We start from the raw sequence: 25680 nt of genomic DNA on the forward strand, positions 1-25680 counted from the left end.
CGTGCTGGCGCGCGGGGACCGTCCCCGCCTCGGGGCGGGGCGCTCGGCGAGGCCCGCTCGGCCGCCCAGGTGTTGCCGGGGGGGCCCCCACGTGCACACACACGTACGCACACGCGTGTGCCCCCCACCCAGGTGTGCAAGCGGACGTGCGCACACACGTGCCGCAAGCGGGTGCACACACGCGTGTGCGTGCCCCCACACGGATGTGCACACATATCTGTGCATGCACACACACACAAGCCCGCACGCAGGCCTTCATGTGCAAACGTGCACACACACGTGCACATGCCCCCACATAGAGGCCCACTCATGCGTGCAAAACCACATGGAGACAYGTGCGTGCACATGCACAAGCACAACCCCCCCCCAGGCACACGCAAATGCACACACATGAGCGCACCTGTGCACACATGTATACATGCATGCACGTGCACACACACACAGGCAAGCGTGCTCACACACACCTAGGGGCAGCACAGGGGAAGGCAGCAACCTCACACCTACCCAGATGAGCAGGGCCAGGCAGCCGAGCAGGGCTGGGAGAAATTCCCCATGCACTATTCTAGAAGGAGCCACATTTTTTGTAAGAAAAAGGTTTTTCTTCTTTTTTTCCCTGATGGTGAAAAGGTRTGTTTTTTTGATAGGAAGTAGGGAGACTGTATCTGCACAAGCGTGAAAATTTGGCTTTTTATCTATGCTGATGCACATGGAAAAACAACACATGTTGGCACAAGGAAATGTGGTTTTTGACAGCTAATCAAATTCCTGCATCCAAGGTCCCCAAGCTTTGCATGAGAGCTAAAGTTTCCCTCCCCCCTCCAAAAAAAAACAAATTTATTATTTTGCTCATGCTTCAGAGTAATAGAATGAACAGGGAGGATGTAATAAGCAGGGAAACAGCCACAGTAAAATGCTGGGTTGCTTTAACTGGGAAAGGGAATCCAGCCAATACCCAGAGGTTTATCTCAAAACTTTGGGGGAACTTATTTGGCACTTACCTAGACTTTGACACAGCTGAGCAGCAGTAAACTTATTTTAATGTTTCCTCCAGAAAGGGAGCCACAAAATCAGAAAGAAAAGTGAGATGGGTTGTTCCCAGAAGTTATGATGCTGAGGTTGGTTTGTTTGTGTATTTGCATTACTTTATTTTGCATGAGGAAAAAAAAAACTGTAGAGGGAAGTCTGTGCTTTAAGAAGGGCAGGGAAAGACACTGCATAAAGCTGTAAAGACTCAGTTTTGAAAATGGGCTTGGTGTGGGCCTAATTCTGCTCCCAGAAGAATTAGGGGGAGTTTTACCATTGACTTAATAGGAATAAAGCAAGGCTGCTGCCCAGTGCTTTTCTAAATCCTATTCTTCAGAAGTTGGAATATGTAATAGATTAATTAAAAGCAGGTTTAGGAGAGATGGTTACACACAAATGTTGGACTGAGTCCTGCAAACTCCCTTAAGTATACCAGCAAATGCTTGCATAAAATTTCAGAATTATAACCAAAGTTGAAGGATCAGGGGCCCAATTTGGCATCCAGAAAAATCACTGTTTCCTTTATTTTTTACTCCATTTTTTCTTTTAAATCCTTTTTTTCTTTCTTCTTCTTTTTTTTTTTGTGAATTGCATTCCCCCACGTTTAGGTAGGAACTGAACAATGAACACCATGGTATTGACATGCATTTCCCAGAAATGTGTAACGCRGCCTCATAGCTGTGCCAAGATAAAACCGTTTAGGATTGAAGAATTCAGACTGCTTGGAAAAAGGAGATAAAAATCTGTGTGTTCTTTTCTTTCTTTAAAGCAACATTTTAAGATAGCAAATATGCAGTTTAGCTCTTGAAAGACAGTTGACTAACGAAAAAGCTTCCTAGATGGTGAAATACCACTCTCGGCTTCAGCGAGTTTGTTCTGTTTCAATCACTGCGTATGTGGGATATAATATTTTCACACACTGCCCTCAAAACTCATCACTATTTATGTGATGATATTTGGGGGCAGAATTTATTGCTGGAATTAGTGCCTTTCTTCAGTGTTTTGAAGGACTTCCATAGGCTGCCATATTTCTATAGCGCTGCATGAGCTAATGTAATGGTTGAAAACACCATCGCGCGGGGTCCTGCTCCCACGTCTCCTTTTCCTGAACTGAAGCRCGTGTCCAGAGGTGAGTGCTAGGGGGTTAAACGCGAACCCGTGCAGTTTCGCTGCCATCCTCATCGCTGCCTTTGGGACACCCTGCTTATTTCCCGAGTGTGTGGGAAGCAACTGCAAGTGTGTTCTGTGCAAAGATAGAAATTGTTAAAATAATCTAGCCTGTGTGGGGAGGTGATCATTTCAAGGACAGCAATAATCAAGGCCCTAAAGGGAGACTCCTCCATTAAACAGATCCCTAAATTTTGTATGCAGAGTTTTCCTATTGTTAACACCTAATGCTACAAATAGTTACTGGCAAAGTCATGTGGGAACTATTCAGTGGGACTATTCATGCATGTAAAGTTACTCACACACATAATTGTTCACAAGACTGGGGCAGTGGAGACTAAAAAGAACAAAAAAAAAAGCCTCAACCCAACATCACTATACAAGTCCCTTGTTTTTTCTTCAACAATTTACTTCAGTCAAAACAAAGAACCCTGCAAAATATTCCACGAACATTAAAATATAGCGTGCAGTTGAAAAAAAATGTGTAAAATAAGCAGTGGAGCTGTGGGTAGTGCATCCTCAGAGTTTCTGCTGGCTGTATCAAACAGGCAATGCAGCTATAAAGTTAATCCATGTCCCTAGGTACTTATATAGTGTCAAATAATCAGAATAAACTGTGAACAAATTAAGCCTGATGTTTGCGATAATCTCCTAAGGATGGCAGTGAAAAGCCTAGCTGCCTGCACCCCAGGTTTGCACGGGGAAAGCCTTGATACAGCTTTGTTAGCATATCCACCTAGAGGAAACACTGAGCAGGCTGACAAGGTTTTTCTTTTTCTTTTCCTTATCCTTATTTTTTTATTTATTTTTGGGTGCTAATTGAGCTGCATTATCTCCTGGATGACATCAGCTAAACGGGGGGAAAAAAGAAGTCTTCAGGCAAGTATTTTGCCCTGCTGGGTGAGGTTGGGCCTGATCCAGTCTGGTTATGCCAAGAAAATGCTGCACTGTAGGTCTGCCTCCCTCTGCAGAGGCAAATGCCTGTTGTACGGGTTCGGTGGCAGGATTTTCCAGCAGTCACGCACAGGGTGGGCATTTATAGAAAGGCAGAACTGCTGAGTGAGAGGTGGTGAGAGGGAAATTTGAATAATGAGGGGAGAGGGCATTTTTCTGTAAGTGGGCAAATTGGCTGCATGTTGACTGAAGGGGCTGGAAAAAATACCTCTTAAGTCTCTTTTGCTGTATTTTTTTTAACCAGCTATACCTAATTCAGAGTGTTTCTAGCCTTAGATCTTGCCTTGTGATAGGAAATTAATTAGACTGCAAGTTTTAAAAGATACGTATAACAGATATAGGCGATATTAACAGTTGGCCCATTTTTTTAATCACATTTAGCTGAGGCAGAGATATTGATCTCTTTTAGATGAGGAGTTTGTTATACTACCACTCTCTTACAAGGGGTTTATGGTATCAGTTCTGGTTAAGACTACTTTTAAAAAATAATTGACACCTTCATTTAAAGCATAATACTTATGTCCATACATTCAGAGACACTGTGGCCTTGTCTTTTGGAATGTAATTCTCAAAGCCAAGTTAGATGCTCAGTTCTTTATAGGGTGAGCAGTGTGACATAGACTTCGGGTTCACAGGGCTCACAAGCACATTTTGTAGCACCCAACATGCAGTTTTGAAGGAGGCTCTGGCCATTTGAAGACCAGATGCGTATGAAATGCTCTCAGTCTCTCAGATTTTGGCACTTGGCTGCTGTTCTGAGTTCAATGTGTATGGAAAGTGTGATTCACAGCCACAAAAACGTCACTTGATCTTCAGTCCTAAGAGTACAAGGATTGTCTCATGCTTCTCTTTAAGATCTCAGAATAAAGAAATATTGACTGTTTGCTTAGCAGACTTGTGGTTGTAACACTTGCTCAGGAAGTTATTCATAGTCTGGAGGGTCCAAGCTCACTTCTTTTGTCTTTCAGTAGAGTGTCCTAGAGAGCAAGTGCATTCCCCACCCTTCCTTTCGAAGAGGTGCTGCAATGTAGAAAGGAGTGTAGCACTCAGAGGGCAAAGAGGAGAGAAGTTTTCAACSAGGGAGTATAACTCGAAAGCCCCGGCGTGAGGACACTCCACTCCCAAAGGATCTTTGGCACTAACCTCAGAGCTGCAGCGACATCAGCTTAGCCCCTTCCTTATGGGATGAGTGTTGGCCTCCTGCTTTGAGGAGGAAAAGCAGAAGTGGAAAAAAAAAAATCTGTGACAGACTTTCCCAAAGATTTCCTCTAATTAAATGCATGCAATGAATGTGGCTAATATCCAAACTTCATAAATACTGTTGAAATGTAGCAATAGTATGAAGCTGTAAGCTTGCAAAACTTCTTACTGCACTCCTTTGACCCTTTTCCGGCATGGCCCATTAATGCTTTTAAAGTTCCTTTTCCTCCCACTATCTTTGGAATTACCCTTCCTCACTCTTTCCGTTCCCCCTTGAGGAAGGTTTCTCCAAATACAGGTCGCTCTCTAAATGTTTCACTGCCTATCAGGAAGATTCACCAACACTGTCCAGCTAAGCATCCMTTTACAGGCGCTCTGCCCCTTATCTCTTCCCTGAGATTCTGGACGTTGCAAGACAGGATCTGCAAGACATTCTACCACAAAAAGGTAAAAGGTATTTGATTTTTTTTTTTTTTGCTAGAAAAGCATGAAAGATACAAATTATTTTCTTCAACATTTAGCTAATTGCAACATGTGTGAGTCCAAGATTTGAACTCTGATCACTTGCAGGATAGTGTGCAGTACTAGTAGGAAGCTAGCATACCCCAGCTGGCATCTTTGACACCATCACACTTGAGTTGCTACTTGCCTTTCATCTCTYTCTCTCTCTCTYTTTTTTTTAATTACTTTTGTTATAGACTCTGTACTCTGTCAGAGCAAGTAAACAAAGCAACGGTGTTTCATRTGCAGGGGAGTGGCATGGAAATAAAGAAAAGGAAAAGAGTTACAGGCTTTTCTGTTCCTTTTCACAGCTATACAGATATATTTGATGTCTGTATATCTCTGTCTTTCCGGAACGTCTTTCCACTGTTCATGTCCTTTAAAACAATTTTAGCCACCATTCTGGGAAATGGGAGGTTAGCTTTTTATGGTATTTCACCATTTAAGACTCAGATAGGCATCTCATGGAATTTTTCTTACAGAATTTAAGGACAAAGATGCTTTCAGACCTCAATCCCCCTTCCTTGTCCCTCAGAATTCAAGAGACTAGTATTACATAAAGGATTTTATGTTCCTTTACTTCCATTCTTCCATTTGTACATGCAGAATTCTCAGCAAAGGTAAAAGGCCAAAAACTAGAATATACTTAGGGGAAAAAGCTCAGTGGACTGTGAATGATTGAAAACAATGTACTACTGTGTTTTCATTTAGTCTTAATTGTCTCCAGGAGAACTAAAATACCTTAAGCTAGCACTGCAAGTGTTTGTAATACCTGCTTTCTCCCAACCACCCTTTCCTGGCTATTATGAAGTTTGTATATCACATACACATGTATAAAATTGGAGTTTACTCTACCAAGATTAAATAAAGACAAGGAACGAAGAAAAAAAGCTTGTGAGAGGGCTCTTCAGAAGCAGACTTGTTTTCTTTTCCAAAGCGGCATCATTTTCCTGAACCAGAGCCACCCAAGAGGGGAGAGGTGTTGGTAGAGAATGAGACATGGGCATTGGAGCTGGGTTTTATGGTCATTTGACAGCTATATTTGGCAGCCATTTCATGGGAATATCTGGACCTCTTGGCTGCAAACTAGAGCTGGCTATTTTAGGAAATACCCCAAGGAAAAGCGGTAATGATTCTTTGAGGTGGAGATTACTAACCTGCTAAAGGGAACTTATATAACTGAATTACTTTGACTTACTGTACAGGGAGAAAAATATACTATAACAGATGATGGAAAGAATCAGGAGAAGATCTTAAAAACAGAGGACACTGCAAATTGTTCATTCATTTCTTTATATTAGAAGTAGTTGGTTTGCACAAGATTTTAATTTCATATTTAATGGATCCTTGGCTATTTCATAAAACCCAAAGCTGAAAATATTCCAGAGCTTTTATCACCCCAACCATGCGTGATGCCATGTGGATTATGTAAATAGCCCTCAATTATTATTTTAAATGGTGTCGTTGTGCTTCTTTCCTCCCAATGGCTATTTCCCTAACTAGATGTGTTAATTTTGCTCAACAGAACATTTTAGTTGGACAAGTTCAGATGAGGCTTGTTGACTGTACCCTAACTGACGGAGGCTTTAGTTGACTTTATTTTTGAGTCTTCTTTCAAAGCCAGTTTCTCTTTCTGCAAGTCTTAAGTGGCTTTGGGTTATGAGCAGTAGAGGTTATTTACTTACTTACTTAGTATTACCTATTGAAAATATTCTACCTCTTACTATCTTTGTCATACGGGGTAAGTGATGCAGCTTTTTCCAGTGCTTCTAATTAAGATCACTACGTGTTTCTTTTTCATAGACTTTGTCCAGAATTGTTAAGTCTAGTTCCATCACTGCTTCACAGGTTTTCATATCCTAAACCATAAATGTCTTCTGATGATTGAGAAATTTGTTTTTAAGTATTATTATTTTCCTGTCTGTGCCTTTTGTGATCTGACCTACCTTGACATGTAGTAAAAATAGGTCATATGTGCCCAGCCAGCACCTGACAGTCTGCATGAGTGTTCCTTGCTACAGTCATTCACAGAGCAGTGGCTCTTAGCTGGTGTCTTCATGTGTATGTCTGCTCGGGCCTTGCACAGCTGGGAATTATTTGTCTTTTCTAAATGAAGTCCAAGACTTTCAGCCTCAGTTCAAAACCGATTTTTTATCCTACTGGAACTCCCTTGTCTGATTCACTGCTTGGACTAAATGATGCAGAAAAAAATTACAGCTAATCTGACCTTTACTCTGCTGATTTGCTAAATCGGGTTCTTATTGAAAACCTAGCTAAAAGGAATGGCTTTCACATTATTTGTCTGTATGATATGAGCCTTATTTTCCTAGCTGTATAGTAACAGCTAACCTATTTCACAGTGAGACCTAACGTATGGAATTTGCTTTGCTATCCTTGGATGAAATGCTTTCGAGTGCAAAACTTTGCTCTGTTTTCCTTAGAAATTAAATTCGTCTCCTAGTTTACTAGTGCTCAGTTACTAGTCCAAGGACTTGCAGCGCACCACTGACAATCCCTTCTGGACCAGTTCTGGTTCATTTCATTTTTTTGGCTGTCTTCCTGAAGGGAAGGTCTTCTTTCTCCTCCACATACATCCAGTGGTCCGTGTGCCTTCTGCTTTACTGACGGCTGCATTGCCTCAGTGTCATCTCTTGCTCTGGTCCGTTGTCACAGCCCTGAGCTTGCAGTATCTGCTACTTTCCTGACTTTGAGGCATCTTGGATGCTTTAGGTACCCCTAAAAGCACCAGGCAGCATGGGATCATAGACAAACACAAGAATGACAACAGTGAATTAGCAGCAAGTAGCATTAGGACAGGTGTATTTCTGTTTAAGATAAGACTCAGGAAAATACCTAAGGCTGAAAAGGGAAGATAATTGAAGATAATCAGAAGCAAATGTTTCTTAGGAAAACCCTCATGGCTCAAAGAAACTGATGAAGACTGTAGGATGGACTTTTCCCTTTTGGACTGATACCTGTGGCATGGAGGTCTTGATGTATGCAAGGTGCTTGAAAGGATAAAAAGGGACTGCATATGCATGTTATCTCGAGAGAGGGTGAATTTTTCTATCTAAATCAAATCTGCAAGTTGGGAGAAGGCTCTCTAAGCTCTTTTTAGCTTTCTGCCTTTTTGTATATTTCTATATTTCTCTTTTATACTGTTTCTTTTACCTTTCTTATCAGTGGGATGGGAACCTGCCATTGTCTTTATGAATAAACCTAGTGGGTAACTGTAAACCTGAAAAGTGAATATTTGGTCTTTCTGACAATGGCTGAACATCAGTATATTTAGACAATATATCTACTGTAAGATACAATATCTAACATTTTCTCAGACTAACCAATAACTGGCTATACTGTGAAAAATCATATTCTATTCCTTATTATCAAAATTATTTTTTGATTCGTCATTGGTATAAACTGTTCTGCTCAAATGAAAACAATATGGCATATCTTTCTCCTTGTGTATTTGAATCAACAGATGAGACATGGCAAAATAAGTTAATTGTTAACATATGTACATGAACTCAGAGGACAAATTCCAAGCAGAACAAGATGAAACATCTGAGTAAGGTCATCATGCTCTTAAAATCACCTATTAAATCTAGGTTTTACCTTACTCTTCTGCTTTTTTACCCTAAAAGTTAGTGCAGAGGCACACAGCTTAGGGTTTGATCTATGGTAGAAAAGCATTGATTTGCAAACTGCTGTGACACAGATCTTTAAAATTAGGATTTTTTTTTTCTTTTTCTGTAAGGTGTATTTCCTGATAGACAACAAAGTTAACCACATAGCATTTAAGCAGCTGCAAGTAATTTATCCTTCTCTCTATTCGGAGTGGAATAAAGAATAAATCTATCCTACCTAGCAGGTAGGGAAAAACCGTGTTTCTGTAATGATTCAGGCTGACATGACTTATCCAATTCCTTCTATGAGAGTTGGAACATACTGCTTTTGAAAAACCAGATGGAGTTGTCCTGAAAGGACTTTATCAGAACAGATTTGGTGTCACACTGTCTCTTACTGCAACCTTGCCATGCCTCTTTAAAGACAGATTTTCTGCCTCCTTTAACCTCCCTTTTTACTCCTCTGTTTGACCTTTTTTTAGTGATGATTTGCTAATGTGGGACTCAGGAGGCTAGAAAGATTGATAGTCAAATGCTTACCTCAGAATTTTAGCAGAAAACCTTTTATACAACACTACAAAAATGTAACAGCCGATTTRCTGAAGCTGTGTCAGAATATTTGCAAATTTCCAAATAATTTTGAATATAGTTGAAAGAAAGTTAAGAAACTACTTTCTGACCAAGGCTGTGCTGATTTGTTAAATCTTCAAATGAGCTGCTGCACTGGGGAAACCTTGTGCTGACTCATCCTCTCACCAGTCCTACTGTGGGCTCCAGAGATACCTCCATAAAATAACTTGTGGWCCACACCTGTAACACAAAGGTCCTTCTGGCAAGGCCTTAGCACTCACTGATGTGTTTGTGCCATCCTGTGGTCCCATGCAACAGCCACAGCATCATTTAAGCCATTGCCCATGAGCACCTCCTAACTAAAGTGGGAGATTAAGGGATGTGGACTAGTGCCAGATTTACAGGTTACAGATTGCCTAGGGCCACWGAGCCAGTGCATCCCTATACCCAGTCATGCTGATAGGCCAGGCTGTTGACACCCTCTCATCCTCATTTAGCCTCYGCAGAAGTAGACATTACCCTTGACCAGACTGGATCTACCCCCATGGACATGTCCTGCAACTTCCAACTGCTATCTTCCATGGAGTGAAACAACAGGCTGGGTCCATAAACATTGAAGACTGACAACACAAATATGGACTGTTTGTCCAAGAATATGGGCTGCTGAAAGTATGAAGGTGGAGAGCAGTTCTTGGGGCTGTGTGTATGTGGAAGGAAAAATAATGAAGAGAAAGCAGGCATCTGGGAACAAAAATCCATCCCTGAGGCATTACATCAGGAGATAAGATAGTCTCAGAAGATATTTGTTGCCAGCTATAGTTAAAGCCTGTTTTATTGTCCAGGAGAAGATACCTTTATAATCATCTCTTGCACCAGCCATAGGCAAGAAGGAGGCTTTAAAAGAGCTAGCCCTACCTCCCACCACACACAAGCATTTCTTGGCCTCATTGCCCTGTGATCACCTGGAAGTTGACCAAAACAGTGCCCAGTGACCAGGGAAAGTATACATAATGTAATCAGAACGGTTCATCCAGGCAGCTTTCTCTTTGTCTATGTGGGAGCAAAGCAGACTCACTCTCTTGCTGTCATTGCAATGTAACAACTACTGACTGTCTTTCTTGGAGAAACCTAGGATGTGTGTGTACAGCGGGAGCTAGGATTAGGAAAATCCCCCTGGTGTTTGTGCAGCTGAGTGGCCAGTTTATAAAGGCCAGCTAGGCATAAGATTGCTCCATAGCCTTCTAGTGAGGAAACTTGGTCAGGGTAAGGTAATGAGACTGGGTAGCTACAGCCATGGAGACCAACAGAGCAATGTGAATATAACAAGACGACAAACGTTCCTCAGTTCATCACATATGTGGCCTGCTAAGAAGCAACTGAAAGCTAAGGGTATGCATGTGAGGCACTTTCCAAATTATGATTGAGGTCTTATTTAGGGCCAGTTTTATTGCAATTATTGCTATTTGATATTACCTAATTCAGTCTTATTTTAGTCAATTGTGGAAATAATCTGTGTAATGGAGTGTCAGGCATTTGCTCAAGAAGCCTTGACCAAAAAATTTCATGTAGGAGGAGTGCTGTTCCCAACAACAGTATCTGTTTATAAATATTGCTTGGAGGTTAAACCATCAGGGCAGCAGGGTTGCTACCATGCTAGTCCGTGAAGTGACTAATGAATGATTAATGCAGTGAAGARAATAATATGATGAATATGTAAAAGTATATGCAAAACAGACATATAATATTAAAAACAAGGAAATCTAAATCAATTGCTTTTGTTTAATGCATTAGCCTAAAATGCGTTACTCTACTGTCCTTCCCAAAACAGGATGGRTGGATATGCTAAATGAATCCATAAATACAAGTTGTTGGATTGCATCCAGTGTCAGGTCAGTCTAATGTCCCTTATCCTTTTCTTTTCTTCAATTTTTTAACTGAAGTGATTTAATCCGAACTGCCTGTCATTAAGAGGTATAGAACTAGACCTAGCAGCAAAGAGAGTCTAAGCATCTGGGAATATGGCAAAAAAAATAGCTTAAAAATTAGAAAATACCAGCCAGCTATTAATATAACAGTAATAAAATGATATATGAATAATTTTACAAAATTACAAAGATATATTTCACTTGAAGAACCATTATTATCCCAGTTTCAAGTCATACATTTTCAAGTTACCTTTACCACTTCATTGCCATGTTCTTTGCCTTTACTGGATGTTAGACTGATGCTAGTGAAAGACTCATGAGGTGACAACTGTCCAGTACTAAAATTTCTCTCCTATAATATCTGTACAGATCTGACAGAGACAATAAGTCCTGCCTAAATGTTTCCCACAGGAACAAAACAAAAGTTATAGAAAAGAACATAGCTCTTTGAATGAATTATTTGCTCAGCAAGGTATCACTAAAGAGACTTCATTTTTTTTGGTTAAGTTTAGGTTCTTAAAATAGTTTTGAGAGATTAAATTATTCTTGCATTGCCTTGTCCCCAAGGGTGGTATTGGCCCCTCCTAAGATGTCCTTTTTTCTCGCTTTTTCCCTCTTTTCCCTTGACTTGTCCAACAAATTATTTTGTTATAAAGCAATACAATACAAAACATTGATTTTCATTTGTTTTCTATTTTTAATGATAATGAAAAAAGGATTTAAATAAGTTATCCTATACTATACTGAACTGTACTGAAAACAATTAGTTATAACTTGTCACTAAAAATCTCTACTGTAGACATTATTCAAAGTCATAAAACTGTGAAAAGTTGTCAAGCACTTTTTTTTTAAGTGCAGAATTCAGATATTTACAAACATAAATCTAATTCTGCAGTCAGTTATAGTCAGGTTGATTTTAGTCATCAAAAGGGATCCTGAGGCTGGACTGTGATGCTCTCAACTGACCGAGAATATGTGTCCCAGTTTCACTCAGCCTCAAGTACTGAACGAGAGGGGTCTACTCTTTGGGCCTTGATGAAGATGAGTTTTCCGGGTGTGTTACAACACAGGACTGAAATAATGCTAATAAGTGAAGAAACACATTGAGAAGAGGAAAACTTATGCACAAGCCTTTCCTGAGTGGTTCTGAACCAAGTCCTGATCTGTGATCCCACTGAATTTCTAGCTTCTTCTTTGTGTCCATGTAGAGGCGGCCAAGAAAACTGCTCCCCTCTTTCTTTTGCCTTGCCTTAGTGATCCATATGCCTTTGTTGCCTCAAGGCTGTTCTACCAAAATAGGATAAAAGGCTGCTGAGAATCTCCAATCAATGTGGAATGCTATCAAACCTAGGGGTATCTATCACAGGAAGTATTTGATTGTGCTCTGTGGTCCAAAATAGCTTCTAGCTATTTTTAGGTGAAGTGGAAATGATTGGTTTAGAGCTTTGATTCTGTAAAATGGTCTGGATCTTGGTATCTTAGGAAAATTTGTCTCTTAAGGTGATACTATTAATTTGGCCATTAAAATGAAACTTCTTTTGTTGTCCTTTATTATTCTTCTTGTCTATAATTTAGGGTGTTCAAGGCAATAAATAGTCCAGTAAAGATCAATCCTCCCACCCCCCAAAATGTTATGAAGATAATTTGTTGCCATTAAATTTATCGAAAAACTACAGAACTACAAAACAAAATAGACACTGGATAGTCAAGCTTTCCTATTTTGACCGCTCAACAAAGAAAATAGAAATAATAGAAAAGAATGCACTTTAGAGGCTATTCTCAAAGGCTAACATTAGTCTAGAAACATTTTCATGGACTCCCCTGTGGTCCCTGGAGACAGATAAGCCCTTTCGGGTGTAATAAGGAACAGTCACCTTGAGCTTTTGTTCTGAATCTCTCCTAGAAGAAATGATCTCTCTCTATCAGCAATAGAGATAACTCCACCCTAAAGTGGTGAACACCCCTCTCTGTCTTACAGTGCAATCACTRTGATAATCACAAAAGGCAGCAGATAAGCACCTATGGTTTCTTCTGGAGGTGTAGGAAAGCTCTTGAGAGTTCACTTTCTGAATCAGATGGAGAAGCAGGCAAGGGAATGAGCTGCTATATAATGTCAAGAGAGAGMAGTCTGGCTTGACAACAAGACATGCTAGTAGGTCTGTATCCTTGTTCATAAAGTAAGAATTACTAGGGAAAACAAGCTTTCCTCTCTTACAATCCTCTTACAGGTACGGAGTAAAACATTAGGTTTTGTATGTGGTTTCCAGTCACTGCATTCATGAAAAGTAACTGAATTACACTCTGACAGGTTCCTATCACAGAGCTGRCTCGAAGGCTAAGGTGAGCTGCACTGAGAAGAAATCTAGCTGCAGCTCGCTACCAGTGTTTCTGACYGTAATGCTGGTAGATGACCTTTCTTCTCCAAAGATATACATCTGGCYCTTGTTGGAGATGAAGCCTATTGTCCTGACCATCCTTTGCCTTTCACCTCTGTAAAGATTTTTAACCATATAAAAAGGTAATATAACACCTGCTATATTCCTTCTCATATGGAAGTGTCCACATGCTCTGAAATGTCCAATCTGRGTAGTAAAAGCTTTTTGAAAACTGATGAAAAAAGTCAGCCCCAAGTTTCCTGGAGTGTTTTCCCTTCTCCTTGAACCACTGCTTCTTATATCACCTTCACAAAATAATTTCCRTCTTCTACAAAAGCCCTTTCTATAAAGCCACTCCTGCGCAGTGCTCCRTGGAACAGAAGCTTTGTACACAGAGAAACTGAGATAAGTTAGCACAATCCAACAGGAAAATGTCTCAACTTATTCAAAWGTAATACTGTTATAACTTTACAGTTAATGTGGGGAAAATTATTGATATTTTGTGACTAAAATCAACAAAAGTGTCTTCTCTTTGAAATTACTGGACACCCGCTGTTTTTTGGGTTTCTTAAAGGCTACCTTTGAATGTACTCTTTTTGCTTGATCAAGAAGCTGTCATTAAATAGCAATAACCTTATATTACTAGATTTAGCTTGATTTGAATGGGTGACCTAGAGATTAAAATTTCAGACTCTGCTACCGTTTAACAGTCATTTGAATCCCTGGTGGATTTATTATTTAGTACCTGGACTTTGATATTTTTTTCTTTGATTTTACAAAGGTGATTTTCACATGCCTTTTGTGATTTGAAAGTTAACATTTATGGCAGAGTAAATGTACAATGCTTACTCATCACTTCACAGCGATGACTACTTATCTGCTTGGCCCTGATTCACGAAAACTTTTGATCATGTTCCTTGTTTCAAATACACAGTCAAATGTGTTCCTAAAGGCTTTGCTGAGGTAGGAATATGTCAGGCTAAGTTTCTGCCTCCCAAGTGTTTTCTTGGGAAAGTGCTATATGTTGCTTTTGCATTGGGTGTGGAGAGGTAGAATATTTAACAGTAGAATATATTTTTTATTATTTGCAATTATAATGACTTTATATGAAGCACAAGGCACAGTTTTTAAATGGAAAGAATGATTTTTGTAGTATATAAGATGGTAGGACACACTGAATTGCTAATTGCTAGAATATCTGAGACTGTTTYATTGGAAACCAGTGAACAGCTAAGGAGGTTTGGGCAAAAAAWTGGAATTAAGAGTAAATAAACTTCCCTATAGTATAACCATGAATCTCAGTGTCTAATTGTCAGTGGTCTAAGTAATCAGAGAATATCATTTGGAGTTAAAAGTGGATTATTAGAAATACGCAATTCCATCCTCTCTATATCAACAATGACTAAAAGAACAAGACAGCTAATCTGAGCTCTGAACTGTAATACAATTTAAACATTTAATTCAAAAAGTTTAGCAAGATTGCACTCTTCAGAAATTATTTATAATGTAATATTAATTTTTATATTATAATATATTTAGTGTTTTTGAAGTGATGCCTTTAAGATATGATTAAAAATAACATTTTAAAAATTCAGAAAATCTTTAGGAATAAGCACTGGGCCTTATATGAAGTTTCTAATCACTATATTAATGAAAAGTAATTTAATTTAATTCTGGCACGTTCTAATCAGAAGGTAACTTTGCAGAGCTGAATTTAAAGCTGAGACGATGCAGTGAAAACAAAACATAAGCATAACATCAGAATCAGTTTTTAGACTTGTAACTAATCGGTCAATCTATTTTTCTCTTGCATTATAGGTCTATAGAGAGAGGCTTTGAGTGAATATTCTGCTTTAAGAATCCAACAGCTCAGTCTTCAGTTTATTTTAATTTGCTGCTCATTACATTACCATTCTGAATGAATTATAAGAAGGCAAAATGTTATCAAAGTGTTTTACTAAGACTTAGGTCACAGCTTTCAGCTAAAAAAAAGAATTTAAGTTAGATCTTTTATTTTTAACATATCTGCAATTACAGAGAACAGATTGTTCACTATCAGKCTTAACATAGCCTGAGCAAGATGACAGTCCCACACAGATTAAAAGAACCTTTACCTAATAAATTATTGTTTATTCTTCCTTGGTATCCTAAATAACAGTGAAACACATGGAAAGAGCAAGCCTGGGTACATCCAAGAACTCTTCCTCGCTCACCGGTTCAGGTGTGAGCTGGGATCATAGAATCACAGAATCAGTAAGGTTGGAGGGGACCTCTGGAGATCATCTAGTCCAACCTCCCTGCTCAGCACGGTCACCCAAAGCATGGTAGACAGGGTTGCATCCAGGTGGGCCTGGAAGATCTCCAGAGAAGGAGACTCCACAACCTCTCTGGGCAGCCTGGTCCAGTGCTCTGTCACTCTCACAGGGAAGAAATTCCCCCTCACGSTCAGGCGGAACTTCCTGTGCTTCAATTTCTGCCCATTGCCTCTTGTCCTGTCACACGGGACAACTGAAAAGAGTTTGTCCCCGTCCCCTTGACACCCTCCCTTCAGGTACTTGTACACATTGATSAGATCCCCCCTCAGTCTTCTCTTCCCCAGGCTGAGGAGGCCCAGTACAAGTACAAGATTTGAACACCTTTTATAGCAGTGAGGACTATATGGCCTGGGCATATAGGATTCAGAGTTAAAGCACACAGGAAGAAACAAGGTCAATTTTTTTTTTTTTTTTTTTTTAAGAGCGATATTTGTTTTTGCTTTTGAGGAAGGAGCACACAGAGGCAACTACATCTCTGATGCAACAACAGTCAGAAAGTGGATACTGTCAAATCTATCTTCTGTGTCTTCAGTTACATATCTATCTCTCTATATAGGAGATACAGCCTTGCCGAAAAGAGAATTCCTAGCTGAGCCAAGTAATTTTTTTAGAATTTTGGAGTGGGCTCCTGAGAGTTGTTCAGCTGTTTTGTAACAATGTAATTAAAAGCAGRGCATTGTTTAGGGCAAATGAGACTGTCTTCATGAATAACTTAGAGCCTACATAAGGCTGACTTTGTGTCAGCATATATAAAACAGCCAGAAAATAAAGTGATGGATGCCTCTTTTACACAGTAAAACTAGTGGGCATTCATTTTTTTCATGTGTTTTCCTTAATCAGAAAAAAAGATTGCTAAAAAGCARTTATTTTAAAGATGTGCGGGGCAAATGAGACAAGATAGCATCAAGAGATAAGTGGAATAAGAAAAAACTTGCTGATCCAGGAGTACTGATGTGGAATTAATTTTTGCTTTTCACACAGGTGAAGTATAGATCTGCATTGATATATTTCTAAAAAAAGGCAAAAGTGGCTCTCTGAATGCCTGAATGTCTCGTGAGAGTTCATCTTTTTGTTAGTCAATGTCTTTTACTTGAGACCACCAACAGTTTCAGTCCTCAAGTGGAAATTTTTGCCTATATTTCATTGATTTTGGTTGCTACTTTGCCACTGTGCAAAAATCCTCAGTAGCACCCCACCTCCAAAAACTCTGGTTTATGAAAAAATTTCATCCTTATTTTCCTTTCTAGCTTGTTTTGAATGCATTTTCTTTTTTTTATAAAAGTAAAATTTATTGCCAGATTAATTTTCTCAACCTTTCTGATTTGCTATAAATTTAAAGATCAAAATGCTAGAGAGCAATGGGAAATGGCAAAAAGAAATTGGAAAGAAGGGTAAACTGGAATATATAGCATTAGTTAAACAACTTGAACAGGAAGATTATACAAAGCCCTGCTAGATTTTCTGTCTATATTTTAAACCAAACTTTGGAACAGTGCAAGAGAGATTTCATTAAGRGCATCTTTCCCTGATGTTTAACTCCAGTTACTCAGGATATTTCTGAGACGAATGATGGGACAATATTTGAAAAGTCTTGCAGGTGCTACCCTCATGCGTAATGTCRCATACCTCATGAAGAGCATGGGCATGTTGCTTATTCCTGAGTCTCAAAGATTTAAGATGCTCCTGATAATTGAGAATACTGAGAGTTCATGTTTTATGTTTGCAGGTTGAAGGGACAGTGTGCTTCTTAACAGTGGAAGAAGACTTGCTTTTAGCTACATGACATAACTGTACTTTCTAATAAATGTTTTAATTCCAGAAATACCAATCCTTTTCCTAAACTTAAAGCTCTTTTTTTTCATAGCCACTTCAGATCAGGATATAAGACACAAGGCCATGTCTTTCTTGAGCTCTACCCACAGGTAAGCAACAACATGTTAGTAAATATATTTGTCAGTGTGCTGCAGCATAACTGCCCTACTGTGTTGGCTGCCTTCTCACCCTGTCCCACCCCAGCACCTGTCTGACTGTGGGAGAYGACATGGACATGGAGCATCCTGCAGCTCATAGCACAGGAACTCAGTGGGTCACATTTGCTTGCTGCAAGCAGTGTCGCAGCAGCGACAAACTGTTGTGGYTTGGTCTGTCTGCTTTCAGGCTGGGGGAGGAAAGAGGTAGGTGTGAGAGGAACAGGGTGCTGAGAGTGATCGGAGGTAGGGAAGGCAGGGTGCCTTCTGCTCCTGCATGAGCTGCCTCCCGCTTCTCGAAAGGCTGGTGCAGAAGCTGGCTGCAAACTGCCTGATTTCCACTGTGGGAAGGACATTCCTGTTGTTGTCCTGTCCCGGCAATGAAGTAGGACCAAGGCTCTTTCCCATCTGTGTAAAGAGAAATTTTCTGCATCTTTAACAGATTGCTGGGTTAGTGACAGGATAAAAATGACAAATTACAAGGATAGTGCAGAGAGGCTAGCCTTACCAAGAAATTTCAGAGATCACCTATAATTTTTACTGAGCAAAACACATGCTATTTTATCACTTTCTGATAGTGGATCGAACTGATCTCAGCATCTCCCTGGGAGACTTACATGACTTGGTATTTGGGTGACAGTGTATTTAATATTGTTTTATGGCATATTATTTTTTATAACAAGCATAAAGCTTGTTATTTTTACTTTGCAACCATAAGAAAGATGATCTTCTATTTGAACACTGTAAGACTACAATTGTGGCATGACATTCTTCCCCTTGTTTGCATCTTCAGCATAGGAGTAGGACGAAGGAAGTAGATGACTAGAAGTGAGCTGACAATGTACTATTTGACCACTCAGGAAGCCACAGCTACAATTAGAGGGTAAAACCTCACCTAAATCTTTCACAATAATACCTTTTCCTGATGATGTGCTTTATTCTCCCTTCACTGCCCTGTGTAGATTATCTTCTCTCTGCTATATTTTGATTCAGTTCAAAGAGAAGAACTGGTGATTGAGGAGTATGGATATTTCTGAGACGAGTATCATCCCTCTGTGGACTGAAAATGGAGTGAAGCTGATCTTCTCACGTGTGAGGTCTGCAAGGGTGTTCCTGACCCCATAGATGAGTTTGTGTATGTGTGCCCAGGGCAGTGCTCAGAAGCTGGGTAAATCTACCATAACACAGAGCTGCTTCAGAGCAGCTTTAGGTCCCAGATTTTCACCCCTGGGCTCCCCTGCTCTCACCTTGCATGCTCAGTGTTTTCAGGTCTGTCTGGTCCTAGGCACTAGTTAGCGATGTAGGTTGCTGTACTCTCTAGGGACCTAATCAGTGCTTTCTACACTTTTTGGCTGAAATCTGTGCTGAGAGCCTGGTCTGACCAGGCTGGGTGGCTGCAGGATGAGCTGCTGGGTCCTGCAGTGTGGCATTAAAACAAGACAGAAGTGAAGCCTGGAAAACTCGGAGCAAAGTGTGATTGAAAAAGTTGAGCAGATATGTGTGAAGATAGATTATTTGCAGCCTGAGATGACAGCAGAAGTGTGAGTGTGAGAATACAAAGGCGCAAGTGTCGAAGAGCCTGGTGGGGTGCCTGGGAATGCTATCAAGTGTTCGTTTGCTGTGACGTGCCTTGCCTGCAGTTTCACTGAGGTTRCCTTGTGTTCTCAGTACAAGCTAGCTCAGGTCTGTTCTCCACTGCAGGAAGTTATGACTGGATCACTGCTTCGTGTGCACAGAGACGTACGAAAGCAGAATGTGATGTGGGGAAAACCCACAGCTGAAGGGAGGTAAGTCTTCAGGGAAGAGACTGCCAAAGGATCTCTGTGTTCCCATTGATCTTTGATGGTGTCCCCAGACGCTTTTAGCTTACACGACTGACAATTACTTGGCAGATAACCCATGGAGACCCCAAACTTGACAGAACTAGGATTAGTGTGTTCCAAGGATGATGTGTCCTTGAGCAAGTTCTGGGAACCGTTAGATACAAAAGAGCCATCCTTAAGCAGTGTCCATGCACGCCTGCTTGTTCTGCTGTCACAGCACTAGGCTACAATTGGTATGGTCAGTGAAGGAGACACCAACACTCAATTTACAGCTGAGTACTTTCATGCCATTTTTAAAGCAGAGTATACCATTGACTGAGTGCAGTGGTGTGTTGCATAGATGTGTATTATTTTTTTTAAGATTTCTCTCTTGAGAGTTCAGTAACAGAAGCAACAAGTAGTTTACTGAACACCTCACCAATCTCTCTAGCTTTTAAACACTGAAAGCCTGTTGCACATAGTGTTGTTTGTTTAAATACAGCTGAGATCTTATGATTTAATTAAACCCATGTCTCTGTCACGCTTAGTTTATTCTTGTTAGGAAAAAGTTTTTGCTAACCATAAATAACCTACTTGCCATGAATGCAATTCTTAAATTACTTAGAGAGTTAGTGAAGGAGGCTGTATAAATTTTCTTGAATTAGAGGCTTATTCATGCAAGGAAATACATATGRAACAATTCAGGCTGCACCTTTTAAAATATGACAGCTATTTCGCCTGGATGCCCTTTGTGGGTATTCTTATGGCCATGCAAAGTCTCAACAGAGTTCCCCTAAGTGCTACAAAGATACTTTTTAGGCTATGTCTCTACTGTATGGTATATTGCAATATAGAGCCACCTGTGCTTGTAAGCAGAATGGATCTTTTTCTCAGCAGAATAAAACAAGCTTTTTGGTGTCCTGTGTTATCACATATTGACTAGTTTTAATGCAGAAGGGAGAACTCACATTTGGGAGCAGAAGGTAGGCTCTGTAGCAAAGACATGCCTTTAATGTGGAGCGAAACGATTGCACATAAAGTTAACGTAAAATTGCTGTTGTACTGTAAAATCACAGTACCACTTTCTTATGTTGATGTCTCGGCAAACATCAGGACATAACTACGAATGGATTTTAAATAAACTGAAATGAGGCCACTACAGATCTCTAAATACTATTTGCACTAATTTTGGCTAAAACAATTTTGAAGTAAAGTAGTACAGTCCTGAGTGTAGATGAGATCCAGCCTGATGCAAGTATGTGTGAAAACACCTCTCTACACTATTTGTTGGAAAAGGCAAAAGAAAGTTGAAGCAAGGTATCAGATTTCTGTTGCATGATATTTTCTTTTGCTAAATTCATGGGAAGTTCTTGCTGTACAGTGAATTTGACAGGCAGGCATTGTGGTGGGTCTTGGTAGGATGCCGGTGAGAAAGAAAAAGGCAGTGGCCCTTGAGCTGTGTTGGAAAYCCCAGAGGTCCAGATCTTGTATAGGGATTTCCAACCTCTGCGATTTCCAGTTTTCTTTTAATGTATGTTTCCTTTTATTTGTAGGCCATTTCATACTAGTTTATGACTATGGCAGAAATTTCTCAAAAAAACATTAATGTTTTTCATGRGAAGTCAGCTTTTTTTTGTGACTATTTTGGGTATTCAGTTGTTCTGGTCATTCCGGAGAGTTCTGGGAGCTCAGTCCACACAAGCTCCTGTGCTGACGTCCACCACTGTGGAGAGTCCCGTGGCAGCACAATTGTCTTCAGGTAGGTTGGAGCACAGCACAAACACCATGTGCCCTGTGTTAGAGCTGCAGGAGTGGCCAGCAGAGGCTTAAAATTGGGAGGTGTTGAGTCAGGGCTTCTAGATGTGATGATTTAATGTATCCTTCGTCAGCAAGCACAGGTTTCAACCCACCTGCTGTAAAAAAATCACTGGCAAGGGCATTAATGCCAACTTGTTTAYGCTTTTCGGTCTCTCTTGAGCACATCAACCTTTAGCAGGCATTAAGAATTTTCAGTTTGCATCTCTCATGCCWGTGGGTGTGAATTACAGCTACTGTAATTTAAAATAACAAATACATAGTATGCAGTCTGAAATAATGAGAAATCTGAAACWACTGTACGGACAGATGGTTTTACAGCCCAGCATCAAAGGACAATATAATGTTATTCAGCCTTGAATTAAAAAAAGGCAGAGATCATCTGAACTCATCCAGCTATTGGGCAGTTTTCATTGCAAACAACAACTTCAGGATCCTTGCCAAAGTATTAGCATCCTTCTTTGAAATGGTACAAATAAATGAACAGAGAGATCTTACGGTTTTGGAGAAAACTWTTTCCATAAGACAGTAGAACAAAAATTGATGCTAGGAGCATGACTAGATCTCTTGTTTGTGATAACTTCAGTCAGCACAGAAAACACACTTGACTATCATTTAGAGGTGTTAGACTAATTTTGCTTTAGGTGGATCTTTATTCGATAGAATAACTGTAGCAGGGCGTGTAGCATCTAATTGGTTCCGAGAGAATCAAATTTTTCATTATAATTTCAAAAGAGTTATCAGTCAACACTTTTTCCCGTCCCTAATGAGATGTCTGGAACTAGGAAACAGTAAGAAGTTAGAAACCACCCCTAGAATTCCAAAGGAGCCTCAACAGTTCTGGTAGCACAGAGGACAGTTACTGCAATTTTTTTTTACCCTCGGTGAACCACAGCACTAAAGAACATATAATTTTTTCCTCTGCTTCACCTTGCCAGATCTGAGCTCTTGATTCCCAACACCTTGATCATCAGACCTTTGACTGAAGACTGAGGGAAAGTGCTGGGCAAAACATACTTTTCCCAGAACAGAGTGCACAGCTTATGTGATTGATTATTGGTTTTATCAGAATTTCCTTCTTATGACGTTTTTGAGATAATAAGTTAGTGAGAAAAGTGTGGTCTAGGTGTTACAGTGCTGAATGCTGGCTAGGGAGACGTGTTTGTTTTTCAGTTCTGCCSCAGGTTTCCCATATGCCTTGTGCAAGTCATTAAACTACTCTGTGCTTTAGTTCTTTGTCTAAGAAACACGGATGGTAAGCAGCCCTCATTCATGTAATTCTTGACCATAAAACTACCTGGAAATTCTGGATCCTCTAAAAGCTGTGATCAGGCAGAAAATGATCTGAAGGAACCGACTAAGCTCTTTTAATTCTACTGTGCTGGAAAACAGGAAGCAGAATGGCAGTGAAAGAAAGGGGTAATTAAAGGTATTTTTGAATGACAGGTAGAAATATTTTTACACCTACAATACATTTTCTTTCACTTCCTGTAATTACACACAGCCCAGCTTTCCAGCTTTTCTCAAATGAGTCCCATATCCTTTTTTTTTTTTTTTTTTTTTTTTTAACAGCCATTATAAATTGTTCGGCTTCTTTAAGGCATTGATATAAGGAAACTCTTGAGAAGAAACCAACAAGTTAAAGAAAGGCTGTGACCTCTATACATTCTGCCTGATGCACTTCTCAGCCCGCATGTTTTCTTTTCCTTTACCTTGAAAACTAAATTTAAAAATGTTCATCAGCAGAAAATATGAGTTTATTGTCAACATGTACAGCAATCAGGGAATATAATTCCTCCCCTCCCCCCCCAGTAACAATTTGCTCTCTTGGACAAATGAAGCGTTATTTCTACTAGCCTTGGCAGAATCTGGGCCCTTGGTGAGGTAAGTCATTARAACACCACGAGAGGTGTTGCAGTGTAGGATCATTAAATGCCTTTCRTAGCTCCTAGTTGCTTTAAGAAACATGAAATATTTTTTCCTAAATACATTTTCCTTTCAGGATTTTCTCCCACTGGATATATTCCTAATGCCTTATGGCCTGATCTGTATTCCACTGGGTGCTAGACTTGATGGGAGTCTTTCCATTGATTTCATTATTTACTTTTCTTCACTTTGCATTATTGATTCATATTCACTTTAGCTCAGACCCCTAGGCTAAATGTTTCTAAAATGTGAAACTCCTTCTGTCAGGAACACCTCATTCGTAGCAAGAGACAAGATTTCTGAGACCAGAAACATGAACATGGACTAGAATCAAGGAAAAAAGAAATTCATACATTCCTGCTTGTTCTGCACTTTTTACACCTCCCAGAAAAGACATATGAACTCAGATTTATATTTTTCTTTAACCGTCTCATGATTCAGTCCCTTTGTYCTTCAGTAACTTAAACACAGAATCTTTACTTGCATTTTTCTTCCCCTTGAGCCTTCCTTCTCTTGTTTCTCCTCAATCTCTCTAGCCATCTAAATGCAGGCGTCTGCTGCTCCAGGCAATATTTTGTGGTTTTCCTAGTGTCTGCAGATGACAGTACCTGACGGTATCTCCCAGCCCTGCTACTTCCGTGTTGCTCTAATGGGAAGATATTCCTCTGTAGAAGTAGGATGGAGAAAGAAATACATGGCTGGAAAGAAATACAATTCCTAAATATAGCTCTCTGGATATTTTCCCCGCCTGGAAAATTTTTGACATTTCTTTTCTTCATGGTTTACGCTGAGAAAAACTGAGACCTTTTTATGTTCATTTTGTTTGTTTCTTTGAAGACACTAGTAGTGAGTAGCTGTTGAGTATTTGGGACAATCACATGGGATGCTGGAAATCATTCCCTTATCTACTTCAGCCCAAGTGCAAGAGCCTTTCTTTCCCACATCTGATGTAGATATCAGATTTGCTTGGCCATTCTGGAACAGAGCTCTCTTCTGTTCCTGAATTTGACAAGAAAATCAATTATCCCAATTCTCTCTCTCCACCCCCCAGCCATGCCTATACTGGAAGACCTTTCCCAATACATTTCTATGACAATTATGCAGTTTACCTAAACTGAATTTTATGCTTTATTTTTCTCCCAAGTTCAGGTTTATGCCTGAATTTTATTTCTGCCTCTAACAGTAATTCGTCCTGTGCCTTGGGGCTATTATTTGAATATTTCCATCTTTGCTACTCCATCACCTGTAAAACAGGGATAAGACCTCCTTGCTTTCCCTGACTGCAATATCTGTATTTTGATATAAGCATGTAAATAGATGGAAGAATGCTAAATATTACTCAGAGTAAGAATATAGATATAGGTGCACTGGCARGATTCCATTCTGGGCTGAATGGAATTCTGTTTTTAAAAAACATGTATTTATTGCTTTGAATTGCTTYCTATAGTGGGGTAAAGGAGATATTGCACTTCTATGCTAATTCTTTTTGAATACAAAGTGAGAAATACATAATCACATGTTAAACTACTCATATATCATATCAATAGATTYATGTATATGTTTGTATATATGTTAAATCTGTTTTGATTCTTTGTGGGGTTTGTCTGACCAGTTGCTTTCTCAGGAAAAAATGGAATGGGTTACTTCAGGTTGGTAAAACTAAGAAGAACCTCACTATCATTTGTGTTTATTTTCCAGATGGCATGCTGTGAAGTTGTTACCAGATAAGGTCTTAATATTCCTACAGTTTATAACTCTAGGTATTAAGTTTTGGTTGGTTTTTCAAATTCTCTTTGAAATGCAGCGTAGTGACATTCATACGGTTTACTCAAAGTAATGAATCTACATACATTTTTAAGGTTTGATCTCAAGGCAGGTCTGGACAAAAWGTAATAAAAATAAAACAAAGTCAGTGCGAATTAAATTGTGACTATGTAAAATTAAATGGACATGAAGTATTTTATTGTACATGGGGTTTTGTTGCATTTGGAGGTTTTATATTGTTCTTTGCACTAAAAGCAGAGAGGAAGTTAAGGCAGTTCCTAACTGCTGTGTAATGAAACATGCTGTGAAGCTTTTATCAGATGAAATATTAACACTTCGGTTAATGAGAGGGAGTTTCTGAGAGAGGAAACGGTTTTGTTTCAGGAGTCAGTGCATCATCTGTTGTATTACACCTAAGCAGAGTGGTCAGATCCCCAGACGATTTCCAGGGATACTTTCCCTCAGATACTGCACCATTAGAGACAATAGGAATTCTGCCTTTGATGAAACATAAGCATGCAGGTGGTGAGAAACCGAGATTGTGCTCCAGTGATCAGCAGGATCTTCCTTCTGGGCAAGAAGTAAGAACAGCCTAAACTGTAGCTGTAGCTATAGCATGTAGCTATAAAGCCATTATAGCAGCTAAAGAGACCCAAGATGCTATGATTTTACYGTGCTTTCCCTGGCTGTCCTTACTGCATTGAGAACTTCAGTCAAGCTGCTGTGAAAATCCCAGGACAACTGAGATGT

At 39.7% G+C, this 25680-nt stretch overlaps 1 protein-coding gene across 1 annotated transcript in view; it reads right to left on the reverse strand.

Moving 5' to 3' along the window:
• MAN1A1 (mannosidase alpha class 1A member 1) overlaps positions 1–17302 on the reverse strand; it is a 164039-nt gene extending 146737 nt beyond the window's left edge. The window contains exon 1 of the mRNA XM_085318760.1: positions 17283–17302. Coding sequence (XP_085174886.1) covers positions 17283–17302 — 20 coding nt within the window. The remainder of the gene's footprint in view (positions 1–17282) is intronic.
• Positions 17303–25680: the final 8378 nt, after the last annotated feature.

This window comes from Rhea americana, unplaced genomic scaffold, assembly GCF_003343005.1.
Source record: "Rhea americana isolate MKP2758 unplaced genomic scaffold, rheAme1 scaffold_117, whole genome shotgun sequence".
Classification (NCBI taxonomy): Eukaryota; Metazoa; Chordata; class Aves; order Rheiformes; family Rheidae; genus Rhea; species Rhea americana.